A 23,121-nucleotide genomic window follows, 5' to 3' on the forward strand; every position below is an offset into this window, starting at 1 on the left:
ATCTTTACATGTGTACTCAATTATTTTCTTGTGGTAAATTAACAGAAGTAGACCCACTGCCAAATTGCCCTCTGGACAGGTTGCTCTAGCAGTGTACTATAATTTCCTTTGACAATATTAGGTTTTAGAAATTTTTTGTCAGAGTAACTATTTTTAAATGAAAAATAAAACATTCTTATGATTACTCTTAAGATAGTCTTGTAAGGATCAGTTTATCTGTTTGCTGATTCAGTCATTCCACAAGTATTGAGAATGTACCAAGTGCCAAGAATTAAGCTAGAAATTACTAGGGATACACAGGTGAGGAAGACACAGCTCTTGCCCTTGAAGATTTTATACTTTACCAGGCAAATACAAATAATTCCAGAAGATGTAATGGGTACCAGAGGAAGGGACTCCCAACCCCTGACTCTCCTAAGGGAGGGCCTCTCACAAGGAGGTCATTTTTGAGCTGCACCCAAGGGCAAGCAGGAGGTTGCCAGGCAGAGTAGAGAAAACAGGGCAACCCAGGTGTCCTGAAGCCTAGGACACAAATGATCCCATGGGATTGGAAACTGGTGGGAAATGGGGCGATCTTGCAGAGTGAGTGAGATCTTGTTTCCCATGCTAGGGGTTTTTAACCACACCAGTAAGCTTTGAGGAGCTATCAAATGAGCTATGTAGGGGAGTGGCGTGACCCACTTTATATTTTAGAAATTTGTACCTGGAAATATAGTGATCACAGGACATTCTCAGGGTAAATGTGCAAACCCAGGGAGGACCAACCTGCCACCAGGCAGCAGAAACACCGTTAGCACATTATCCTCTATTGGCATTATCTAACAGAGCAAATGTGAAACTAAAAGAGAACCTCAGTCTTCTGAGCTCCAGGGTATTAGATCATCAACTCATAACACTGTAGCGCTGGAAGTTCTCTTAAACTTTACCTGGGAATGTACTTAAAAAGTTTTATTTTATAGTGTGAGATCTCTAAATTGAAACAAAAAGTTTTCCTATGAATTTCAAAATCGTTGGTTGACAGAGTTAATGACATTTACTCCTTGATGACAAGCAAAAATCTGAAATAGCATTTAAAAAGACTGAAGAACCCAAGCAGTATAATGGAAAATAACTTTTATTTTTAAAACACACACAAATAAAAATCCTGAAACTTCAAAGTAAATGGATATGATCTGACTTAGAATAAATCTTATTTTTCAAACTTGCTCATTTATTAGTCTTCCTTAAGTCAATCACATATTTGACAAATAATGACACAGTGTCATTTGGAAATGAAGTTGCTTGTATAGTACTAACCACACACGTGTCTACCACTGTTTCCCTTCTCTAACCCACCTCTGTATTAAAGCATTTTCTGGAACGTATATAACAGATTTTAGCCAGTGGAGTTAAAAAAATCTGCTTCCAAAACTAATCACTCCTTGTGCTGTCTTTCTATTCTTCTGCTTAAACTGTGTGCGAACAAAGAACTGACTCCCAATTGCTTTCAACTTCCCACCAGTCAGTGTTTCCAAGTGACTCAATCTAACACGATCAGTCAAACTGCCTGCAACAACTCCCTAGTTCCACGTAGCACGAGTAACTCATAACCAGTAGGTTTAATTGAAGTGTCACTCGCAAGCTGTCAAAAGAGCAAATGTCAACATACTAAATGTTTTCTCCCTTGAACACATAATTTATGGGTATCAGTGACTTTCTAAAGGGAGGGAGGTGTGTGTTCTCTTGGCTCTCTCTGGCTGTGTCAATTAACAAAAAAAGCCTGTGCCATGGTCACTAACAAACCGTGAACCACTGTAATCCCACCTGCCCGGAGGTCACGGCAGACCATACCTAACCACCACCACACGGCAGAGCAAGCTCTAAGCCAAGGCTTGAAAGCCTTGTTGAAAGAGCCTCAGCCTCCAGCCACTGGAGTGAGAACGTGAGCCAGGACGGGGAACCCTTCCATCACTCTGATCTGCAATGCACTCTGCGTATTGCCCGAAGCCAGAGCTGGGCTCCCAGGAACACAGCCAAAAAAGGAGAAGATGGAGTAATCCTTCCCTGTTCAACTTCTCTGGAGTCTCCTCACCTTTCAAGTCAAAGGCCACCTCCTCCATGAAGTCTTCGACTGACCCACTTTGAATCATATCTCCCAGGACCTTCTGATCATTCTACCCTCTCCTTCTGGAACAGTGATTGGGACTATCCAGGGATAGTTGCATCTCCTGAGCTGAGCCACTCAGTCTTCCACTAGACTCTGTATGCAGACGCTACCCTCTTCTAGAACTTCCTTTCTTCTAGAATGGCTACACAGGTTGACAAAAGCCTGTGGCAATGCTTTCTATTTCATACTTTTCCCTTCCTAGACTCTTTCCATCTCAGAGCACACACACGTGCCCTCCAAAATCAACCCTGCAAGGGAGGCTCACCTGCAAGGCAGAACAAAGCCAAAAGGGAGAGGAAGAGTTGGGGGGGGGGGGAAGAGAGAGAGAACGGCCCCACCTAAGGCACTCTGCCTTAAAGACACCCAGCTGAGGAGTGGGTGGGAGCCAAAATCCACCATGTCTTCTGCTCTCTCCTGGAAAGGAGCTACCTTCAAAGGAAGGGATCCACACCTCCCCACCGCACCCCCCCACCGCACCCCCCCACACACACTTTTTTTCAAGCAAAGGCTCTGTCTGCTCACCAAGCCCTCTGCTGCTACACACAAAAGGTGTCACCTGTGCTAGAAACGTGTTATAAGATCAACAGAGCCTGAGGTCACCTTCCAATCACAGCCACGACCACTTCTTTTTTCACCTACACCTGCTTCAGTTGGGTTTTTGTCATTTGTAACCAAAAAAGTTCTGACCAATATAGCCGACCGGATACCGGGATTGCTTCAGATAAAACACCATGTTTGTTTTAGGCTTAAACTTCCTACTAGCCATTGTCTTTGAACTCTTCCTTTCAACCTCCAAGTCCTTATACTTCCCTAGGCAGGCACGGAATAACTAATATCCTTCCTTTTCTTTCCTAGAGACTGATTATAGCATCTATGCAGAGATAATATACCAAGGAAATCAAGTTCAACCTCATAATGTAGTTGCTGCTTTCTTCATGAAAACAATTAGTTACGATTTCTTTCTCAATATAGCAGCAGAGTATGCTGGCCAAACACGGGCTGTCCTTGCCAACTGTGAAAAAGGGTCATAGCTCATTTTCCCTTGCAAACCCTGATGTGTTGAACTGTGTTTTGTTTGTAAAGGACGGGTCACTCACCCTCTTTGGTGTCTGTCCAGCTCGTGGAGCACCGTGTGGTCACAGTATTCAAACACCAGGTGAAGCTTCCGTTTCCTCCTGAAGACTTCGATAAGGTTGACGAGGTTGGGATGCTTGAGTTGCTGAAAACAGAAAAAGCAAGGTGCTAAAGTGCAGTTGTGAAAGACAGTTTAAACCAATTTTGGCCCAACAGAAGAAAGCTGTGCGTCCTTTAGAAAAATTCTTGTCTTGGATTGACGGAGGCTGTAGACAGTACTATCTTTCTTCTCTTGATGATCTATCTGTTCGTTAGCAGCCTGTAAGTGAAAAATAATCATAGCCCAGGTAGTTGGTGAAGGCAGAGATATGACAAGGCTGGGAAGAAAGAATGAAAAGGTGCAGGGGCAGTTGTTAGTTAATACGAACTCATCCTTTAAGGCTCAGATCAAACGTCCCCTCCTAAAGAGGTCTCCCTGATCTCCCCCGACTGGTTCAGTGTCCCTCGCAGCTCCCTGAAGTATGAATCCTTCAGAATCCTTCAAAACTACGAAGTAATTGTTCAACTGAGGGTTTAATGTCCTCTGCTGTCAACACATATAATAGATACAGTCTATAGAATATGAGAACCATGACAGACGGCAGGGTCTCTGTTCCCTTGTTTACTCAGAATGATGCCCCAGCACGGGGCCTTGCACATAACAGGCATGCGATCATTGTTTGTAAGGAATGAGTAAATCCGGCTTCCTGGGCTGATGAAACATTTTAAAACAGAAAAATGAAGACGACTCCAACCTGCTGAGCCTGAAGGGGTGTACCTAGAGAAAACAGGCAGGAGTGAATGCAGGCACCGACAGAGCTCCATCGGGTCCTTAGCTCTCTGGCCCCTTCTGTCCATAATCCTACTGGAAACATCACAGCTGAGCCAACGAACGACTGGGAAGCGAGCAACACTGGTTAACTTTTCTCGGAGTTAGAAGCCTCGAGGCAGTGATGGAAGAGCGCAAACGACGAAGCCCCAAGTCTGAAGGCCTAGTCCCAGAAACCAGGTGATGGCGCTTCTGCCTTATGCCAGTGGGCAGAGCAGATCATGAGACCCGCCCAGATTCAGCGCAGGATGAAGTACCGCGAGCAGAGCGGAGCCCGGGGGTCCTGGCTGAGCTCAGCCCCGGCCGACCCCCACCTAATCCAGCCGCACGAGCGAACCCACACGAGGCCAGCTGAACGAAGGAGCGCTCAGCCAAGGCCCGCTGTGAGAAATAAGCAATCGGTCTTTTTTAAGCCACGGAGTTTGGAGGAGGTTTGTTAATGCAGCACTAGACAGCCCTGTCGTGGAATCACCAGGGGGACTTTTGAAAACTGCCAATGCCCAGGCCCCACCCCCAGAGATCCTGAGCTGGTCGTGGGCAGCGGCCCAGCCATCTGGGTTTTTTCCCAAAATTCTCCAGGTGATTCGATATGTGGACAGAGGTATTAGTCACAAGCAAACAGATATTTCATGAATGATAAAAGGCAGAGGGAGAAAAACGGAAGTTCTTGAGCTGTGCACTATAGCACGTGTATAGACAGTGAGAAGAGAGGCAGTCAGCAAGAGAAATACTAAAAAAGACAATTATTTTCTCCTTTTCTTTGTAAAACCCCTCTACTTTCAAGATGTAAAATTCCTGCTCCAGCAGTTCCATTTGATGCAACCAATATAAAACAGCCAAAACACTCCAAAGCCCATCAGCCACCTCTGAGCCTTAGAACGGAAGGCCCTCCAAGCTATAAAGCAGCTTCTAAACCAGAAAAATGAAGACTCCAATCTGATGTGCCTGAAGGGGTGTGTCTAGAAAAAACAGGCAGGAATGAATGTTGGTGTTGGCGGAGATAAATCTGGTACTTAGAAATTCTACAGCCAGAGTGCAGGTAATGTTTGACTCACCCTCGTACACTCTTATAGCAGGAAACTTCTAGCCTGAACTAACACTTTCCAGACACAGGAGGACAGAACTGACTACTGTTTTAAACCAAAGAATTGCATTGGCTCAGATGTCTCAAACCGAAAGCAAACAACCAAGTTGAAAGGGGGTAAATAACAGCTTTGTGGCAATTAGCAGAAAGCACAGATTTTCTTACAGGCTCTGAAAAATAATTGTCCATAGGCCCAGACCTCAAATCTTAGATTCTTTTAATTTTCCATGTTCCATACGTAGTCCTCACTTACGTCTTCAGCCAACTTTTGTTTTTAGTACAAATGTACCAATTCTACCAAAACAAACACCTGGACCTTCTCAGGTGCACTCGTCACATCCATACCTGCAGTGATCACCAGGGGCACTGCTGCCTTAGGATAAAATCCAAAGAGCCTCTCCGTGTGACCTCTGCTTACCTCTGCAGCCTCATCTCTTAAACCCCGGACACACTGAATTTCTCTCACTTCCTCAAAGCCTCACGCTCCCTCTCGCTCCAGGACCTGTTCACTCGACTCCCTCTCTGAAACGCCCCCATCGTCCAGGTGTTATTTTCTCTGTCTGGTCCGTGTCTGCCCCACCCAACACCCTGGTATGAATTAAAAGAGCTATAACTCCGGAACCCAAGCATGGGGACCATGTAGCAGGTAAAGGTCACGGTCACAGCAGGATCTGTTGAATTGAGTGGGACTGTAAATATGACACACATCTTCCTCTTACTACACACCTTTTGAAAACCTAGATTCAAATAATTGCTGGATATCCTATTCAAATAACATAGAGATTCTCTCCAGTTCTTGTATATTATAATTAAGGTTTTGATGAACAACCTACTAACCGATTGACCTTAACTTTGAATAAGCTAATGTCGCTAAGCCTCAGTTTTCCATCTGTGGGAGCAGAAAGCTCAAGGGCTGCTGTGACAGCTTCATAATACAAAGCACATGAAACCAGTGTTGACCTCTGCTTACCTCTGCAGCCTTTTTTTTTTATTCAACTTTTAATCTTAAATACAATCACAAAATTATACCCATCAGGAGGCGTTACAACCTTTTGTACAGAGAAGCCACTTTATTTATACAATGTTACTGGAACAAGGAAGATTCAGTTCAACTCAATTTGCTCTTACATAACAAGGATAAAGTAAATGAACAAGTGCCATGAAATATGTGCCAGGCTGTTCTCTCCAGGAAGCTTAACTGTTAATATTGTTATTGGGGGTTCAATCTGTTACTATCTAGGCTGGCTTTCTCAACTCATTTCATTCAACAAGTATTTATCTTAATGTGCTAAGGCACTCTGCTAGTCCTAAGGATACAGAGACAAATAAAGCAAGTACTAACCCTACTCTCATGGAGCTTAGAACCTAGGACAGATGTTGAACAAGTAATTACAGATGTGATAAATGTTACAAAAAGTCCCCAGGTAAAGGGTGCCTGGCTCGAGGGTAGTGAGTGGTCCAGGGAAGATCTCCTTGGGGAAGGTGGCTGTTTAAGAAGTTAGCTGGGCACCATTTAGGCTTCCAGGAGTACAACGTAAAGCTCTAAACAGATATGGCCAGACTGCTTTCCGAAAGGATCAGACACACTTACACCTCTGCCAGGAGTGTGAGTGTACTTTTTACCATGCCATCGAGGCACATATAGGCGTTGAAGGCTTGTGATGTGTATTGTCAAATGTACTTCCTGCGAGGGCTCACACGTCTCCAGCGGCACCGGAAGGCAGCTCCTGGTGTTTACACCACTTGTCTCTCCTATTCCTCGCCACGAGATAACCTTTATGGAGCTGCAAACAGCCATACGTTATTTCTCGACCCATTCTCAGAAAATTCTTCATTGAGAAAAATCAATCACTAAGACTATAAATTCTAATTAGGACTTACAAATATTAAATTATATGTATTTTTAAATAAATTATTAACTCTTTGTAGGTTACCAAGATTCTGGGTGACCCGAAAACATTCCAGGGTACCAGATACCTGGGAGCCAGTCCCTGTCCCGGCTGTGTTCATTTATTCAACAAAAATCTGCAGAGTGTCTGCTCAGCCTCAGGCACTGTTCAAGGCACTAGAGACACACTGGTGAGTGGGACGGAGGACTCAGGCATTATAATAATAAATAAATGCCATGAAGAGCCTTCCATATACAAAGACTAGAGAAACTGTCCTTAGGAAGTGACTTTGCATTGCATCCTGGAGGGTGAGAAAGGTCTGACCAGACCAAGGGAAGGGGTGGTGGTAGAGGGATGGTGGCTTCCCAGGCAAAGGACTGGCTCTGAGCCAAGAGGGAACTTATACGCCACTTAAGGAGCTGCGAGACAGTGTAGTCTGAGTATCAACCACACGGAACCGATACCAGTGAGACAGTCAGAAGGCAGGTTCTGCAGGGCCTTGCAGGACATGCTAAGACATTTATGCTTCATTCTAAGTGCAATGGGAAGCTGCTGGAAAGAAAAGCTCCATATGGTAGCAGGATACAAAATGGCTCAGAGGAGGCAATGTGGTGAGAAGAGACCAGCGAAGAGCCTGTTGATAGCTGAGAGCTTGGACCAGAGCAGAGGTGGGGAGGTGGCAAGAAAGCACTGTTTGGAGATAGATTTTATTATCAGAGGAGGCAGGTGTGGTGATGGACCGGAGGTGAGGGACACAGGAGAGGGTGTCGAGAGTGACCACAGGCTTGTATAACAGGGGTGGATGGTGGTACCATGACTGAGAAGAGGAGCAGGTTTGGGGGGAAGGAACTACTGTTTTGGCTCAGGGACTCTGAGATACCAGCATAGTCGTCAGATTGGCTGGAGGCTGAGCTGACGATGAAAGCTGGGGAGTCAGCATGAGAATAAGCAAAGCCATGGATAGAAGCGGTTGCCCAGGGGAGTGAGCGGGAAGGAGGCCAAGGAACCCCAGCACCCAGACACGCGGGAGATGAGGAGGAAGCAGAGGAGGGGAAGGGAACAAGGTCCCCCGCGATACGGGAGAAGGCAGCACAACGTGACCCACAGAGACATCGTGGAAGGAGGAAGTGGTCCACAGCGATGATGCTGAAGAGTCAAGTGGGAAGAGGCCTGAGAGGCGCCCGGCGGGGCTTCCCAAAGGGGTTCGAGCGACCTCGCTGGAAGCAGCGTCGGTGCCGTGGTGAGACCAGGAGCCAGAGGCTGCGGAGTCAGCACCCCCAAACCGCCTTACTCCTCTCTCTCTCTGTGGACTCCCCTGACCTCAGGAGCAGGGCTCAGAGGCACACCTCTGGTCCTGAGTCCAGTGTGCAATTGGTAGCCTGGAGTTCTCGATCACGCTCCAATATTGTGAATGTTCGCATTGACAAAGGTTCGGATGTTTCTACTTCAACCCTGAAGGGGTTCCTTTAGGAGCATCGGGAGGAATTAGATGAAGAACCAAGCAACGTGATGGATGGATTGACCACAGGCTTGTTCCACGTGCTTATTATACATACGAGGAGTCTTGACAGAGCAGACTAAATTACCACGTGTACTAGGAAGATGGAGCTCAGGGCTCTTTTAACTCTAATTGCTTCCTGTTTATGAATACGTGAAGCCGAAGCCTCAGGCCTGGTCTTATTCCTCAGCACTCTGAACTGTGCTGTCCCAATCCTGAGGACGTCAGTGCCTCTTCCCAAGCCAGTCACCATCCTTCCGGAATTCTTTATCTAGAAGCCTGGGCCGGCTCAGACTCAGATTCAGTGTCACTTATATATAGTTTCTGCCTTTGCTGCTGTTTTATTTTGGTCTCCTTTTCATTTTCTCTGCATTTTGAACACGGATATTTCCTATTATGCTGCGAAACAAAGCATTTTCTCTGACATTAAAAAAAGAACGCTATTTTTGCCTGCTGAATTTAACCTGAGCCCGGCTCGGCTGCCCTGCAGAGCCAAGAAGGCTTCTTGCGCAGCACCTCCATCTGTCATTGGCCCCTTGTCCTCACTGCCCACCTATCCACTGTGATAAGCTCAGGCTCCCACATCCTCTAAGGTCAAACGTTTGGCCTGAGCATGTTGAAGAATTTTTGACCCAGCTGCCAACATTTCAGATCAGGAAATGTTACTTTAAAACTGTGGTTGGGACTTCCCTGGCGGCACAGTGGATAAGACTCTGTGATCCCAATGCAGGGGGCCTGGGTTTGATCCCTGGTTGGGGAACTAGATCCCACACGCATGCCACAACTAAGGAGCCCATGTGCCACAACTAGGGAGCCTGTGAGCTGCAACTACAGGAGGCCGCCTGCTACAACTAAGGAGCCAGCACTCCACAACTAAGGAGCCTGGCTGCTGCAACTAAGACCCGGTGCAACCAAATAAATAAATATTAAAACAACAAACAAACAGACAAAACCCTGGTTACCAAGACCCTCTTGAGAAGGCTGTCGATCTGGCAATACTGGGCCCGCAGTCTCTGGCACCGGCGGGCTGGGGCTGAGAAACAGCTGTCCAAGTTAGATAAGGCTGGGTGCTTGAGTTTATCACAGTCCCCTCCACGCCCTACCACGCCCTGATCCTAAGGCCAGATGAAAGCTGCCTGTTATCACCACTCTTCCACTATTAGTTTTCTTAAAGTTAAAAGTGAGATATTTAATGCGCCCATGTTTATCCAAAGTGGGGAAATGTGCAAGCAATAGAAATAACTGTATAGTTTAAGACAAATAAGAAGAAATATATTTGTTTATGAAAGTGAATCATTTCTGCCACACTTGCCTGGCCCCTGTAGGTACTGGGTTGGGAACCTCTACCCTAGGGATGCCTCAACGCTTACACATTTCTGGATTGACCAGTGTACAAACCATTACACCTGTGGTCTCTCTTATCCCTCAAGTGCCACGGATTCTCTGGTCTCTGTTCTTTGTGGGGAGAACAGGGGGATATTTATCCTGTCTGTGCTTCAGAGAAAAACAACAGACCATTTTCCAATGATCATATCCTGTTTTCCCTTCAAAAACATTCTTCTTTTCCCACAAATTTGTGATAAATAACAAAAGAACAGGGATTAAAGTTTAGAAAGTGAGAGCTGTCTTGGTAAAATGTTTTTCACAAGCCTTTACAACTTTTGAACTTGACTTTGGTCTCAGTGACATAGATCCCTTTGCAGGAATCTTTTATCCATTAACATTCACCCGGAATGGAGAAAAGTGATGTCCCCCTCCTTTATAATCATTAATCCTGGGTACTTCCCAAGGATGCCCAGATCAGCATCTCATAACACTCTCAAGGGCTTGAACCCCAGCAAGGTTTAGAGCTTGTCTAAACTAAGAAGCTTCTAGAGAAAGAATCAAGGTTCGTATTTCCTCTCGTTCTTCCTTCTCACCCAGATGAATGCTCTCAACTAAATCATGCAACTGCGGGTAAGAGTTGATGGTGCAGTACCCAATTTCACTTCTGATTCAGAAAGAAAGCTCTAAATTTTACCTTTACCTCATTTAAGGACTTTGGAAGTACAAGTATGGGCCTGATAAAATGATACCAGTGAAGAATTCATATCATCGAAAAATCAATTCTTCTGAAAAATAATATGTGGATGTAATGCAATTCCAATCAGAATCCAAAAAGGATCTTTTTAACTAGATAAAATGGCTTTTATGCTCATACAGAACTATAACTGTTTTAAAATCATCAAGGAAAAAACAGGGGCAACTTGCTTTACCAGACAGTTAAATTTTCAATAAAGCACCTGTAATTGTCATCAGCAACATCAGCCCAGCAGACTACAGACACAGAAATGAACAAATAGTAGCAGTACCGAGTCTAGAATTAGATCCATATATTTAAGGGAAATTGATATATGACAAAGGCAGTACTTCAATATAGTTGAAAAAAAGTGCTTTATTTAATAATGATTCTGGGAAAACCGGCTACTCATTGGGAGAATCAGAACCATATCTTATCACCCCATATAGAATAAATTTTACATATATTAAAACATTTGATATAAAATAATATAAATACTAGAAAAAAATTGAGGAGAACTTTGCAAGACCTTAGCTTGTGGAGAAAGCATCCTAAAAACAACACAAGAGTTCCAGGATTAAAAAGAAAAAGATAGGTTAAGTTTGGCTGCATAAAAATAATGCTGAGTTGACAAAAGTTCTGGAGATGAATGGTGGTGATGGTTGTACACCAATGTGAATTCACGTAATGCCACTGAATTTTACGCTTAAAAATGGTTAAAATGGTAAGTTTTATGTTATATACATTTTACCATAATAAAAAAATAAAATAATGTTGGTTTGGCAAGAGAAAAAAAACAAGTACGCTATAAACAATGCCAAAAGACAAATAATTGGCAGGGAAATATTTGGTAAAGTTACAACAAAGAGAGAATGATAGCCCTAAAAAAACAAAGAAGTTTTATGCACTATGAGGAAAAAGACAACACCATCAAAGAAGTTTTATGCACTACAAGGATAAAGACAACACCGTGGAAAAAATGGGCAAAAGATATAAACAGGTAATACATACACAGAAAAGGAAATACAAAACCATCAAGAGACATGAAAAGATACTATCTCACTAGCAGGAAGAGAAAGGCAAATCAGAGCAACAGCTTGACGGCCTTTTTTCCTAACACATAGGCAAACATTGCAAAATTGGTAACATCGGTGCTGTCCAGAGTATAGGGAAACAGATCTTCTCACACGTGGCTGGCTAAAGTGCAAACTGCTACAAGTTAACAGCACTACTTATCAAAACAATATACCCCCAAAACATGGGCAGAAGATCTGAGCAGACACCTCACCAAGGAAAATAGAGAGATGGGAAATAAATATAGGAAAAGATGATCAACATGGTTTTTCATTAGGGAATTCCAAATTACAAAAGCAATGGGATACCATCACACACTTACTAGAATGGCTACATCCTGAAAAAAGCTGACAACACCAAAAGCTACTGGTGATTCTGAACAACAGGAACACTCATTCATTGGTGGTGGAAATGCAAAATGGGACAGCCGCTTTGGAAGACACTTTGGCAGTTCCTTACAAAGTTAAACACAGTTGCGCCATAAAGTCCAGCAATCCACTCCTAGGTGTTTACCCAAATGATCTGAAAACTTATATTCACACAAAAACCTGAACACGAATGTTTATAACAGCTTTATTTATAACTGCCAAAAACTGGAAGCAAAGTGTCTTCCTATAGGTAAATGGATAAACAAATTGTGCTACCTCCATAAAATGGAATATTATTCAGTGATAAAAAGAAATGAGCTGTCAAGCCATGAAAAGGCATGTATGAAACAAATGCATATTGTTAGGCGAAAGAAGCCAGAAGGAAAAGACTAAATACGGTGTGATTTCAATTGTATGACACCCTGGAAAAGGCAAAACTATGGAGACAGTAAAAAGGCCAGCGGTTGCCAGGGGTTCAAAGGATACGTGAGAGGGCTGAATGGATGAAACGCACAGGATTTTTTAGGACACTGAAACTATTCTGTGTGATACTGTCATGGTGGATATGTGACATTACACATTTGTCAAAACCCACAGAACTTTACAGCACAAAGAGTGAACCTTAATGTATGCAAATTTTAAAAAACCATTTAGGTTAGGAAATGCAGAATGTGACAAAAGACCCTAACTGTATTACAGAGGAAACCACCCCACTGAAGGGGGTGGGGAGAGGAAGTGCTGACCTCAGCAACTTTGGAAATGGGTAGAGAGTGTAAGACAAACGTCAAAAGGAAATACACATAAGCCTTATACGCTTGTTGATAAAGTTGTTTCCCATGGGAGGAGGAATTCGCAGTGCTGATAATGCTATATATGTATGCTGGACCTGAACGATGAAGTAAATGAATGCCGGATACGGGAGCCGGGTTCTCGCTGTTAGGGTGGGAGTTCACAGCTAAGCGCGGAGAGGAGGCCAGTGCAACTCACCATCCCGTCTATTTAGGCACTGGAGTTGGAAGCATCAGCATAAAGTCATGTGTGGTTTAAGACAGATACAGATGGTTACATATAAGCATCACTACAGCACAGTGTATACCCGCGGGTTAGTGTGCACGCACACATTGCCTTGCTCTGTCAGCTGGGAGGCCTGGAAGCAACCACATCCGGCAGCAACAACTGTCCCGCAGAGAGCTAGATGGTATGAGAAACTACACTCGGATCTTAGTTTCTAATGCCATTCTCCAGTGAAAGGAACCAGCGCTCCTTACAGAAAACGGATGATTCCACGCAGGGTGGGAAAACACAAGATGAGGCTGAACCCTCTTGCACGGCCAGACAGGAAGGTGCTAAAACAAAAACAGGCCCTGCATGGATGGGGGTATGGCAAAGGACACAAATATCCATGAGTCAGTAGCGACTGACTGACTGACTGGAGAGAGTAAATCAATCTACGTAAGAGAATTCCAAATAACTTACGCAAATTCTCTGCCGTCGAGGAGGAGACCCTAACTCCCCACTCCTCAAGTGCGGGCTGCCCGTGGTGACTTCCTCCCAAAAGAGTACGGTGTGGAGACGCGGAGTAGGAGTAACTTTGCAGGGAGAAAACCGTCAGACGGGTGATGATCAGCCAGGTGACTGAGGTCAGCACCAGCACTGACCGTCTGTACGCTCAGCGCCTTTCGGGCTTCCTTCCCCTGCAACCCGTAACCCCCGTCCAACTAGCAGAAGAACACCAAACAAATCCCAAGAGGGGGCAGCCTACAAAATACCTGATGGGTACTCCTCGAAAGTGTCATGCCATCAAAAACACGGAAAGCCTGAACGGGGCACAGCCAAGGGAAACCTAGGGCCACGTGGCAACTAAATGCAACGTGGTGTCCTAGGTGGGATGCTGGAACAGAAACCCGTCGTCTCAGACCTCACTTTCTGGGAGACACACGGGCCAAGACAGTCAGTACCAGAAGTGACTCCAGCCAGTGGATCCTCAGAATGGGATTCTGGAACTGGAGGCATCGCCAGGCAGATGGCGGCAAGGACCCCTCTGCGGGTGGGAAGCGGGGCGAGAGGCAGCCCCAGGGAGCTACAACAGCACAGTCGCTAAGATTCCACGAGGCTGGTTTTGAATGAGGTGCAGGTTGGGCTCCTGCAACGCGAGCGCACGTGCGTGGTGCAGGGCGGTGGTGGCTACAGGGATTACTGAGTAAGACGACTTTTGCTAACACCTTTATGTTGTTGAAAAAAGAAGAGAGAAGAATGACAGGTTTGGGTCAGCCACCGGTCAACTGCGGGAGTCAGACGGCCTCTGAGGCAGTATTTAAAGAGACATTTGTCTCCTGCAGACACAGGCGGCTAAAACCAGGCGCAGGACTTTAATAAGAGCAGCAGTAATACAAAGGAGACCGTGCACAGCCTCAACAGGTCTCTCGTGCCTGGAGAGAAAGGAGAGGGATCTGGAACGGGGACATTTAGGAGGATGAACCTGAGAATCTTAAACTCTCAAATTTCCCCAAACCCTCTGGACTGGGAGAAGCAACGTCTGCCCTTTTGCCAGAGTGAAACACCTCCTCTCACACAGAGACCCTGAAAATACGTCATTGAGGAAAGTGCCGGAAAGTGCCTCTTTAGGAAGATGACGTGTCTCCTCCTTAGATTCTGCAGATTCTGCCCCCACCTCCTCCCGGGGCGCACAGACCTATGACTAGGGTGAGGCTGTAGCAGTGCCGGAGTAGGGCAACGTGGTTCGTCTCCAGGAGGAAACCACGCTACTCAAAGAACTCAAGACCTGGCTCATACGTGACAGCAGGAATTTTGAGGCTGTTGGACCATGGCAGCAGTGAGATGTACAGCTGGATGAGGGGAGGATTCGTTGGTAATCACTGTCCTGTAACTTGGGACGTAACTCTGACAGTGACTCCTGAAGGCCATCTTTAATATGTTGCTGGAATTTGAAACCTGGGCTTTCAATAGGTAAGATGGAGATGCTGGAACTGCCTCGGCAGAGTATTGAGGAAGGGGTCTGGGAACTCAAGGAGGTGGAAATGTTAGAGTGGACTCAGCACGTAACACTGCAAAATCCACCTCCTGATTATCTTCCCTTGGGAGGCCAGGAGAACACTCCCTGCTCTAAAGCAGTAAGGAAGGCACAGGGAAGGAGCTCACTGGCATCTTCGAGAAGCTCCGTGGTGGCTGTCCTCTGCAGGCTGGGCGGACAGGCTTGTCATTTGTAGGCTAGAGATGCTACCATGGAATTAGGCTCTCTGGTTCCAGTGGGAGTGATAAGATCCCAGAGTGGCTGAGACCAGGTGCTGACAGTGGCAAGAGGCACATAAGGACCATTACGGGAGTAAGACCAGATGCCTTATTTCCCGGAAATCTGTGCTCACGCACAGGTAGGAACTCACCATGGAGTGCTTACAGGTACCATAGAAGGGCAACGGGCAGGTGTGTTGCTTGGTTTGTCTTACCAGAAGAAATGGAGACGTGGCAAGCAGAAGGTTGATGTCAACGGTTAGAATGGAACATTGCAGTCCTCGCCCAGTTTCTAGAGCTAAGTCAGCCCAAAACGCTGTTGACTGAGTCACCTTGCCAAAGGATCCTGCAGTGCTACCACAAGTACTCCCCAATCCTTTCCCAAAGCGATCTGTGGCCATTTACCAGGACAGCTGAGGAAAGGGAAATACCCAGACCTTTCAAGGGCTGTGGCTACAAAGTCTGAGGTGGCACTAATACCTGGAACCCAAAAGGCTGTCATGGCCCCAGGTTACAGTAATGTCTCACAAGGTCCATGGATCCACTTTTGAGATTATTTCCTCCACCCCCAAGTGAATATTTGGGATGGGTACACATTGGTCCCGTGATCTGTGACGTAAGAGCCGACGTGGCAGAAAGGGCCAAATAGAAGCTCCTGAAATTGCACAGCCCCCAACATGACCCTGGCCAAAACAGTAAATCAGGAGCAAAACCACATCCCAGGAGTAACTGACGAGATTCGCACCGCCATCAAAGATTTAAAGGATGCAGGAGTGGTGGTCCCCATCACACCCGTACTCAGTTCACCTGGGAGACTAAACAAACTAAACTCAACCAAACCGTAGCTCCAGTTGCAGCTACTGAGCCAGGTATGGAACCTTTCCTGGAGCAGATCTACACAGCCTCCGGCACCTGACCCAGAACTACTGATCTGATGCATGTATCCTTTCAAATCCCTATCAGTAAGGAGGACTGAAACAGTTCACTTTTTGTGGACTGACAGCAGTTCACATTCACCGTCTGGCCCAAGGCCTAGCTTAACTTTCCTGTCCCCTGTTTACAAAACTTCCACCGGGACCTTGATCACCTTGACACTGCACGGAACATCAAGCGGGTCCACTTCACTGACAATATCAAGCTAATCGGAACTCCTGTGTGAGCAGGAAATGACAGGTACTCTGAGTGCCAGAGGGTGGGAGAAAACCCTCTGAGGGTAATGTTCTAGCGGTCCAGTGGCGTGGGGCAGGCTGAGACCCGCTAAAGGAAAGGACACTGTTGCACCTTGTATCCTCCACCACTAAAAAGGGGGCATGGTGCTTGGTGCTTCTCTTTAGATCTTGGAGGCGGCACATATAGCGCTTGGAAATCCTGCTCTAATTTACCAGGTGACTTGGAAGACTGCCAACATTGAGTAGGACCCAAAGCAAGACAGAACTTTACAGTGGGTCAAAGCCACACCTACCACTCAGGCCATAGGACTCAGTATATCCGATTGTGCTAGAGGTGTCCAGCTCCGGACACGTCCCTGAGCCCTAAGAGAGACTGAGTACCTGACCGTGGGACCTCAAGTAACTACGTGATCCAGAGCCGCCCACCGTGAACGGGGTGATGGAGATACACTGTCATAAGCCTGCATGGACGCAACAGCTAAACCATGACACTGTGAAAAGTACTCATTTGTCATCAGGTTTAAGCAGGTCTGGAGGGACCAAGCAGGATACAAATAACAGGTGGCCTATTCTCCTGTGTCATCTAATTTGCTAGTTGAAGATGGACTGCCACTACACTACAGCCCCACATGGCGGAGCCTCGAACAACAATGGTGAAAGGGAATCCTCCCCCGGAGGAGAGCTTCAGGTAGTACCCAGGATGGTTCACTTTGTACGGAGGAAGAAAGCACCTGAGACACGCATGCACCTGTGGGCAGGGGCACATAGCTTGTTTAGTTGATTAAGAGTCTGGAAGGAGTGAGACTGAAAGATCATCTGGAGAAGAGGCATAAACTGTCCTTGTGGGAGGAACACAGAGCTCGAGGGTTTTGGGACCTCACCAAAGAGCATCTACTGCGAAGGAAGGACTGAGCAACCAGGTAGAGGATGTCTTTTCAGGGTCAGCCTGCTTTGTCTTTGGCCACCCCAGCCCTTGTGTAATTGACCTGTGAACAGAGTGGCCACAGCTGCAGGGATGGTGGTTACATGTGGCCCAACAGCACGGGCTTTCTCTCCCCAAGGCTGACCTGGCCACTGTCGCTGCTGCGTATCCGACCTGCCAGTAGCAGAAACAAGATCCTGAGGTGCTGATCTGCACTGTCCTTCAAGGGGACCAGCTGTTACTCAGAGAAGGTGGAGATCGTCCTTACTGGAACTGGTACAAACTCTAGATATGGGTTTTCGCTTTCCCACCAGCACCATAAAACGGGCTTAGAGAATGCCTGCATTACTTGCAAGGGAGTCCACACAACATCAGACCAAGGGCCCATTTTACAGCGAAGGAGGCATGATAATTAGCTCGTGGCCATGGGATTCATTGGTTCTACCATACACCTCATCACCTACGACCAGCCAGCCGAACGGAATGATGGAATCTGTACACCAGCCCTTCAGAGGTATATGCATTGAACCAGCAGCCACCACATGGTGCTGTGTCTTCAGTGGCTAATCCCCTGGTCTGGGAACCAGGAGTGGAAGAAAGATTAGACTCTCATCATCACTCCCAATGATCTATTTATGGAAATCATGCTTCCTGTGCCCAAACATGATTGGTCATTGGAAAAACCCAAATATCTATTAATAGGTTATCACTTAAATAAACTATAAGACTTTATAGTACATTCTGGACTGGAGGACACGAGGTTGCAGGGGGCGGGGGGTGAAGGAGAATCTGGGACGAAGTGAGAGAGGAGCAAAGACATAGATATACTACCAACTGTAAAACAGATAGCCAGTGGGAAGTTGCTGTATAACGAAGGGAGATCAACTCGATGATAGAAGATGCCTTAGAGGGCCGGGTTGGGGAGGGTGGGGGGGAGTTGAGGGAGGGAGGGAATATGCAGATATGTGTATAAATACAGCTGATTGACTTTGGCGTAACTCAAAAACTGGTACAAGAGTGTAAAGCAATTATATTCCAATAAAAAAAAAGACTTTATAGTACATTCAAATGATAAAATAGTATGCAGCTGTCAAAAAGAACAAGGCATGTTTATACACTTTGGAAAGATGTCTAAGACATACAGTTCACCCTTAAAACAACATGGGGGTTGGGGTGCTGACCCTTCTCTACCCCCCACGTGGTCAAAAATCCACGCATAACTTTTGACTCCCCCAAAACTTAATTACTAATTGTCTACTGTGGACCAGAAGTCTTACCAATTACACAAACAGTAGCTTAACACGTTTTGTATGTTATATGTACTATACACTGTATTCTTATAATAAAGTAAGTAGAGAAAAGAAAATTTTATTAAGAAAATCATAAAGAGAAAATACGGACAGTACTGTGTCGATATCTTAAGTTTACATCATCTGTTTACAAGATGAATCATCTCGTCACCTACATCGTTGTCGTATATGATACGAAACACCATACATGTTGCATGTATTACTAACACTAGACATCACAAGTGAAATGATACTGTCCAAAAGAAATTCATCTTTATAGGCATCATCATTCATGCACAGATAATGAAGAAGCAGCAATATGACTGCTTTAAGGTCGCCTAGCATAACCGACAGAACTGCTTCAAGGTAGCCTGGCCTATGCACTGATGAATGAAACGTTGTAATAGTTTTATGGCATATAGTATTACAGTCATATTCATAATACAGTACTGGCAACACTGTTGCACTTTTTTAAAAAGTCTCTTGCCTCTGCTGACAGGCTGATACGCAGCTTCTCCCACTATGAGAGAGAGAGAGACATACTATACAGTAATGTAATCCTTTGAAAGCAAAGTTATAAAGCAGTAAGAAAACTAACAGGTTATTAATTTTATATTAAATATCACTCACCTTATGCTTATGTAAAGATAGATTAATATCTACATATATTTAATGTATTCATGACATGCTTAACTTTTTCTTAATTTTTTCCATATTTCTAGGTTACACACATCATCTGCAAGTTTTTTCAATTGTTGCAAATCTCCAAACAATTTTCCAATGTATTAATTGAGAAAAATTCACGTTTAAGTGGATACAAACTTATACACGGAAGGAACGGTTCAAACCCATGTTGTTCAAGGGTCAACTATCTCAAGTGTAAAAAGGAAATTATAAGATAGTATATACAATGCGATCACATTTGTATCTGTTTTTCAAATACATCCTTGCATAAGCACAGGCACCCCCTGGAATGACACACCAGACCGCTGTTGTTTGGGGGATGAGGATGGGGCGGGGGCAGATTTCCTTTCCACTGTTCATTCTTCTGTACCTTCCGTTTTGTTTTCTTACATAAGCATACTTACTTTATCATACAAATGGTTTTAAATGATTTGCATAAGTTTCTTCACTATACTGTAAAACCAAGATAAATATTTTGAAGTTAGTTTCAGAGAGCTAGTTAAATACATCAGCTTCGTGGGGGGAAAAGCTATTTTCATGATTTAAAAAGCTCTTTAATTATCACTACCATCTCCAGGCTAGAGGAAAATATTCTGCACCCCTCATGGTGTTGCTGAGGAATCATTCTTTATCACTGCTTTGGTAAAGAAAAGCTGCCTCGATCCCACATTTTCTCCAAATGCCAAGAACCCCATGGTAGACACCGTGGCTAATGGCTTAGTTTTGGGGATGGGTAGAAGCGGGGAGGAGTATCAAAAAAGATGGAATTACAGGTGAAGAGATGAAGTTAATTTATTTTAGGTCTGCTGCAGACAACATGGACAGAACAGAATGCACCAGGCTGGTCCTCTGGCCAGAGACCTGGGCTGAGATCGCTTCTGGATTCCTCTCAAGACCCAGCACAGGCTGCGGATGTGCACAGCGGAGGCTTAGACTGTTTTACAGACTCGTAAGGTATATGGAAAGCACTAGGAAAGACGCAATAGTGCAAATGAAACCAAAACGAGAATTAACAATGACATAGCCCAAAATTCACGCAGCAGAGTACTGAGAGCTATAAAACAAATGATTAGTTTGGTTTTTAGGTATGGTTGATGGTGTCAGTTGGTTTAGAAACTCATCTTTCATTATTCTAACAAAAGAGAAATGGAGTTCAAAGATTTTCAACCAGGCAAATTTACATCAAAGCATTTTTACTACAGTGCTTTTAAAGTTAATAAGTAACAAAGAAAATTAATAATTAGCAAGAAAATATGCCTGTTGAAGGCACATTTGTGGCCTAAAACATCCATCTTGCCAAATAAAAAGGTGAATTAAAACATTAAAAAAATTAAAGTGAAAGATACAAGCTTGGTCCATTAAAAAAAAATTTCCACTGCATATAAAAAGTACTACTTTCTACTGTGGTTTGAATGTTTGATAATAACTGTATGTAACATGGTTGTCTACTTACAAGGTTTTTTTTGCTGGAAATAAAACTAAGTGACAAAAAAAGCAACAGAATAACTATATTTCTTATCAGTGTGCATTATAAAATCATTTATTCGGCCTCCTCCTGCTCTATAATATTTTATTTTCTAGAGTAAGATGTGTGGCAGAATGTGTGTAAGAGCGTTTAGGGCACTGAGAGATAGTGGTATGCTTTTAAATCTCCTTGCAAACTAGGTATTTTTAAAAAGGTAACGAGCCAGCTTTGTTGATTTCTGCTTCTTTTGTTGTTGAGGTAGGAGCATGGCAGCTTCATTACTTAGGAGTTCACTATACAGCAGGAACAATCTTTCTAGACAAACATACTGTGAGTTAAGCCAAAGACATCCTCTAACAGACAAACAAAACAGTCTGTTACTATTTGCAGTTAGTATGTTATCTTGTAAAAATAAAGTCAAACAGGTCTCCACTTGTTGAACAAATAAGGAGAGCGGATGATAAGGAGGTGTGTTTGGTTTCTGTCCCTGTGGGCAAGGGAATGCTCCACTCCGTTCTCCATGCTGCTGACAACCAGCTTCCATAAACTCCCAACACCTACGCACACTAGCAGTGAGCCTCCAGGGGTCAGAGCTGCCAGTCTCCCGTGAGAACATCTGCATAGGATAAAAGCTCTGTAACTGAAAGGCCCCAAACTGAGCCTGCGGGCCAAACACTGTCTGCAGATGTGTTTTGTCTGGCCTGGATGGTGTTTAAAACTTTTTAAAATTACTTGTCAACACTTTAAAGTCAGATTGCATTCACTAAAAGGAACCCGGGCTCTTTGGAGAAAGAGATGATTCTAGAGCGGGAGCAGGATAAGCCCGGAACATTTTGTTGGGCCCCACAGTAAAGAAGTACGCAAGGAATGACGGGCAGCGCTAAGACCAAGCGCTGGGTGCACGGATCCCAAGTGGACAAACGTGTGACAATCTGAGAATCAAAAAGAATGACAGTGATGATGTGTAACGTTGAATTTTTCAAAAATCCAGAATTCACAGTGATACTAAAAACTGTGTGTATTGGGGCATGGGTGAAAAAAAGCTTTTTTTTAACAGAAAAATTATAACTACTGAATGTAGAAAGAATCGTTGAAAATCACTATTTTACAATAACTCATTATAACGGATTCAGACAAGGATCACTGGGTGACAGCTGTTGGGGAACAAGGCAGTCACACTGTCTCAAAGTATCACCCCACAGCCTGCTTATCAATTACAGAAGGGAAAATGTTTCTTTACAATCGAGGAATGTGACAGACCCATCTTAACCAAGAGATTAAAACTGAGAGCACCAAGTCTAGGACAAATGATATCATGTTCTTCCTGATGAGAACTAGCATGACAGACCCAGCCTCATCCATGTGTATCCTTGCTGAGATCATTCACCCTGTATCGAATCCTGTGGAAACAGTCAGACGTACGCTGAGGCACATTCTGCAGAACAACTGACCTGGGCTCTTCAAAAATGTCAATACTGTGAAAGACCGAAAAAAGAATTTAAAAGTTAGAGAACTGTCGGACAGCCGCATGTAAATCAATGAACTTAGGACACACCGTCTTACCATAACAAAAATAAACTCAGAATGGCTTTGACTTAAACATAAGACATGACATCATAAAACTCCTAGAAGAGAACACAGGCAAAACATTCTTTCACATAAATTGTACCAATGTTTTCTTAGATCAGTGTTTTCTCCCAAGGCAGCAGAACTAAAAACAAAAATAAACAACGGAACCTAATCAAACTTACAAGCTTTTGCACAGCAAAGGAAACCACAAACAGAAGGAAAAGACGACCAACAGAATGAGATAAAATATTTGCAAACAATGCGACTGACAAAGGATTAATTTCCAAAATACACAAGTAGTTCATACAACTCAACAACAAAAAACCAAACAACCCAAAACTGAAAAATGGGCAGAAGACCTAAACAGACATTTCTCCAAAGAAGAAACACAGATGGCCAAGAGGCACGTGAAAAGATGTTCAACATCGCTATTAGAGAAATGCAAACCAAAACGACAATGAGGTACCATATCACAGTCAGAATGGCCAGCATTAAAAAGTCTACAGATGATAAATGCTGGAGAGGATGTGGAGGAAAGGAAACTCCTTTGTTGGTGGGGATGTAAGTTGGTGCAGCCACTGTGGGAAAGTATGGAAGTTCCTCAGAAAACTAAAAATATAATAGAATTACCATATGATCCAGCAATCCCACTCCTGGGCATATACCCAGACAAAACTATAATTCAAAAAGGTACATGCACTCCTATGTTCACAA

The 23,121-nt window shown here is 44.4% G+C and overlaps 1 protein-coding gene across 1 annotated transcript in view; it reads right to left on the reverse strand.

Annotated features, from left to right (window-relative positions):
- Nucleotides 1-23,121, reverse strand: part of CDKL1 (cyclin dependent kinase like 1) — a 51,629-nt gene that overhangs the window by 19,113 nt on the left and 9,395 nt on the right. Inside the window, exon 2 of the mRNA XM_057723791.1 lies at nucleotides 3,244-3,365. Coding sequence (XP_057579774.1) covers nucleotides 3,244-3,365 — 122 coding nt within the window. The remainder of the gene's footprint in view (nucleotides 1-3,243; nucleotides 3,366-23,121) is intronic.

Source organism: Hippopotamus amphibius, chromosome 2, assembly GCF_030028045.1.
Source record: "Hippopotamus amphibius kiboko isolate mHipAmp2 chromosome 2, mHipAmp2.hap2, whole genome shotgun sequence".
Lineage (NCBI taxonomy): Eukaryota > Metazoa > Chordata > Mammalia > Artiodactyla > Hippopotamidae > Hippopotamus > Hippopotamus amphibius.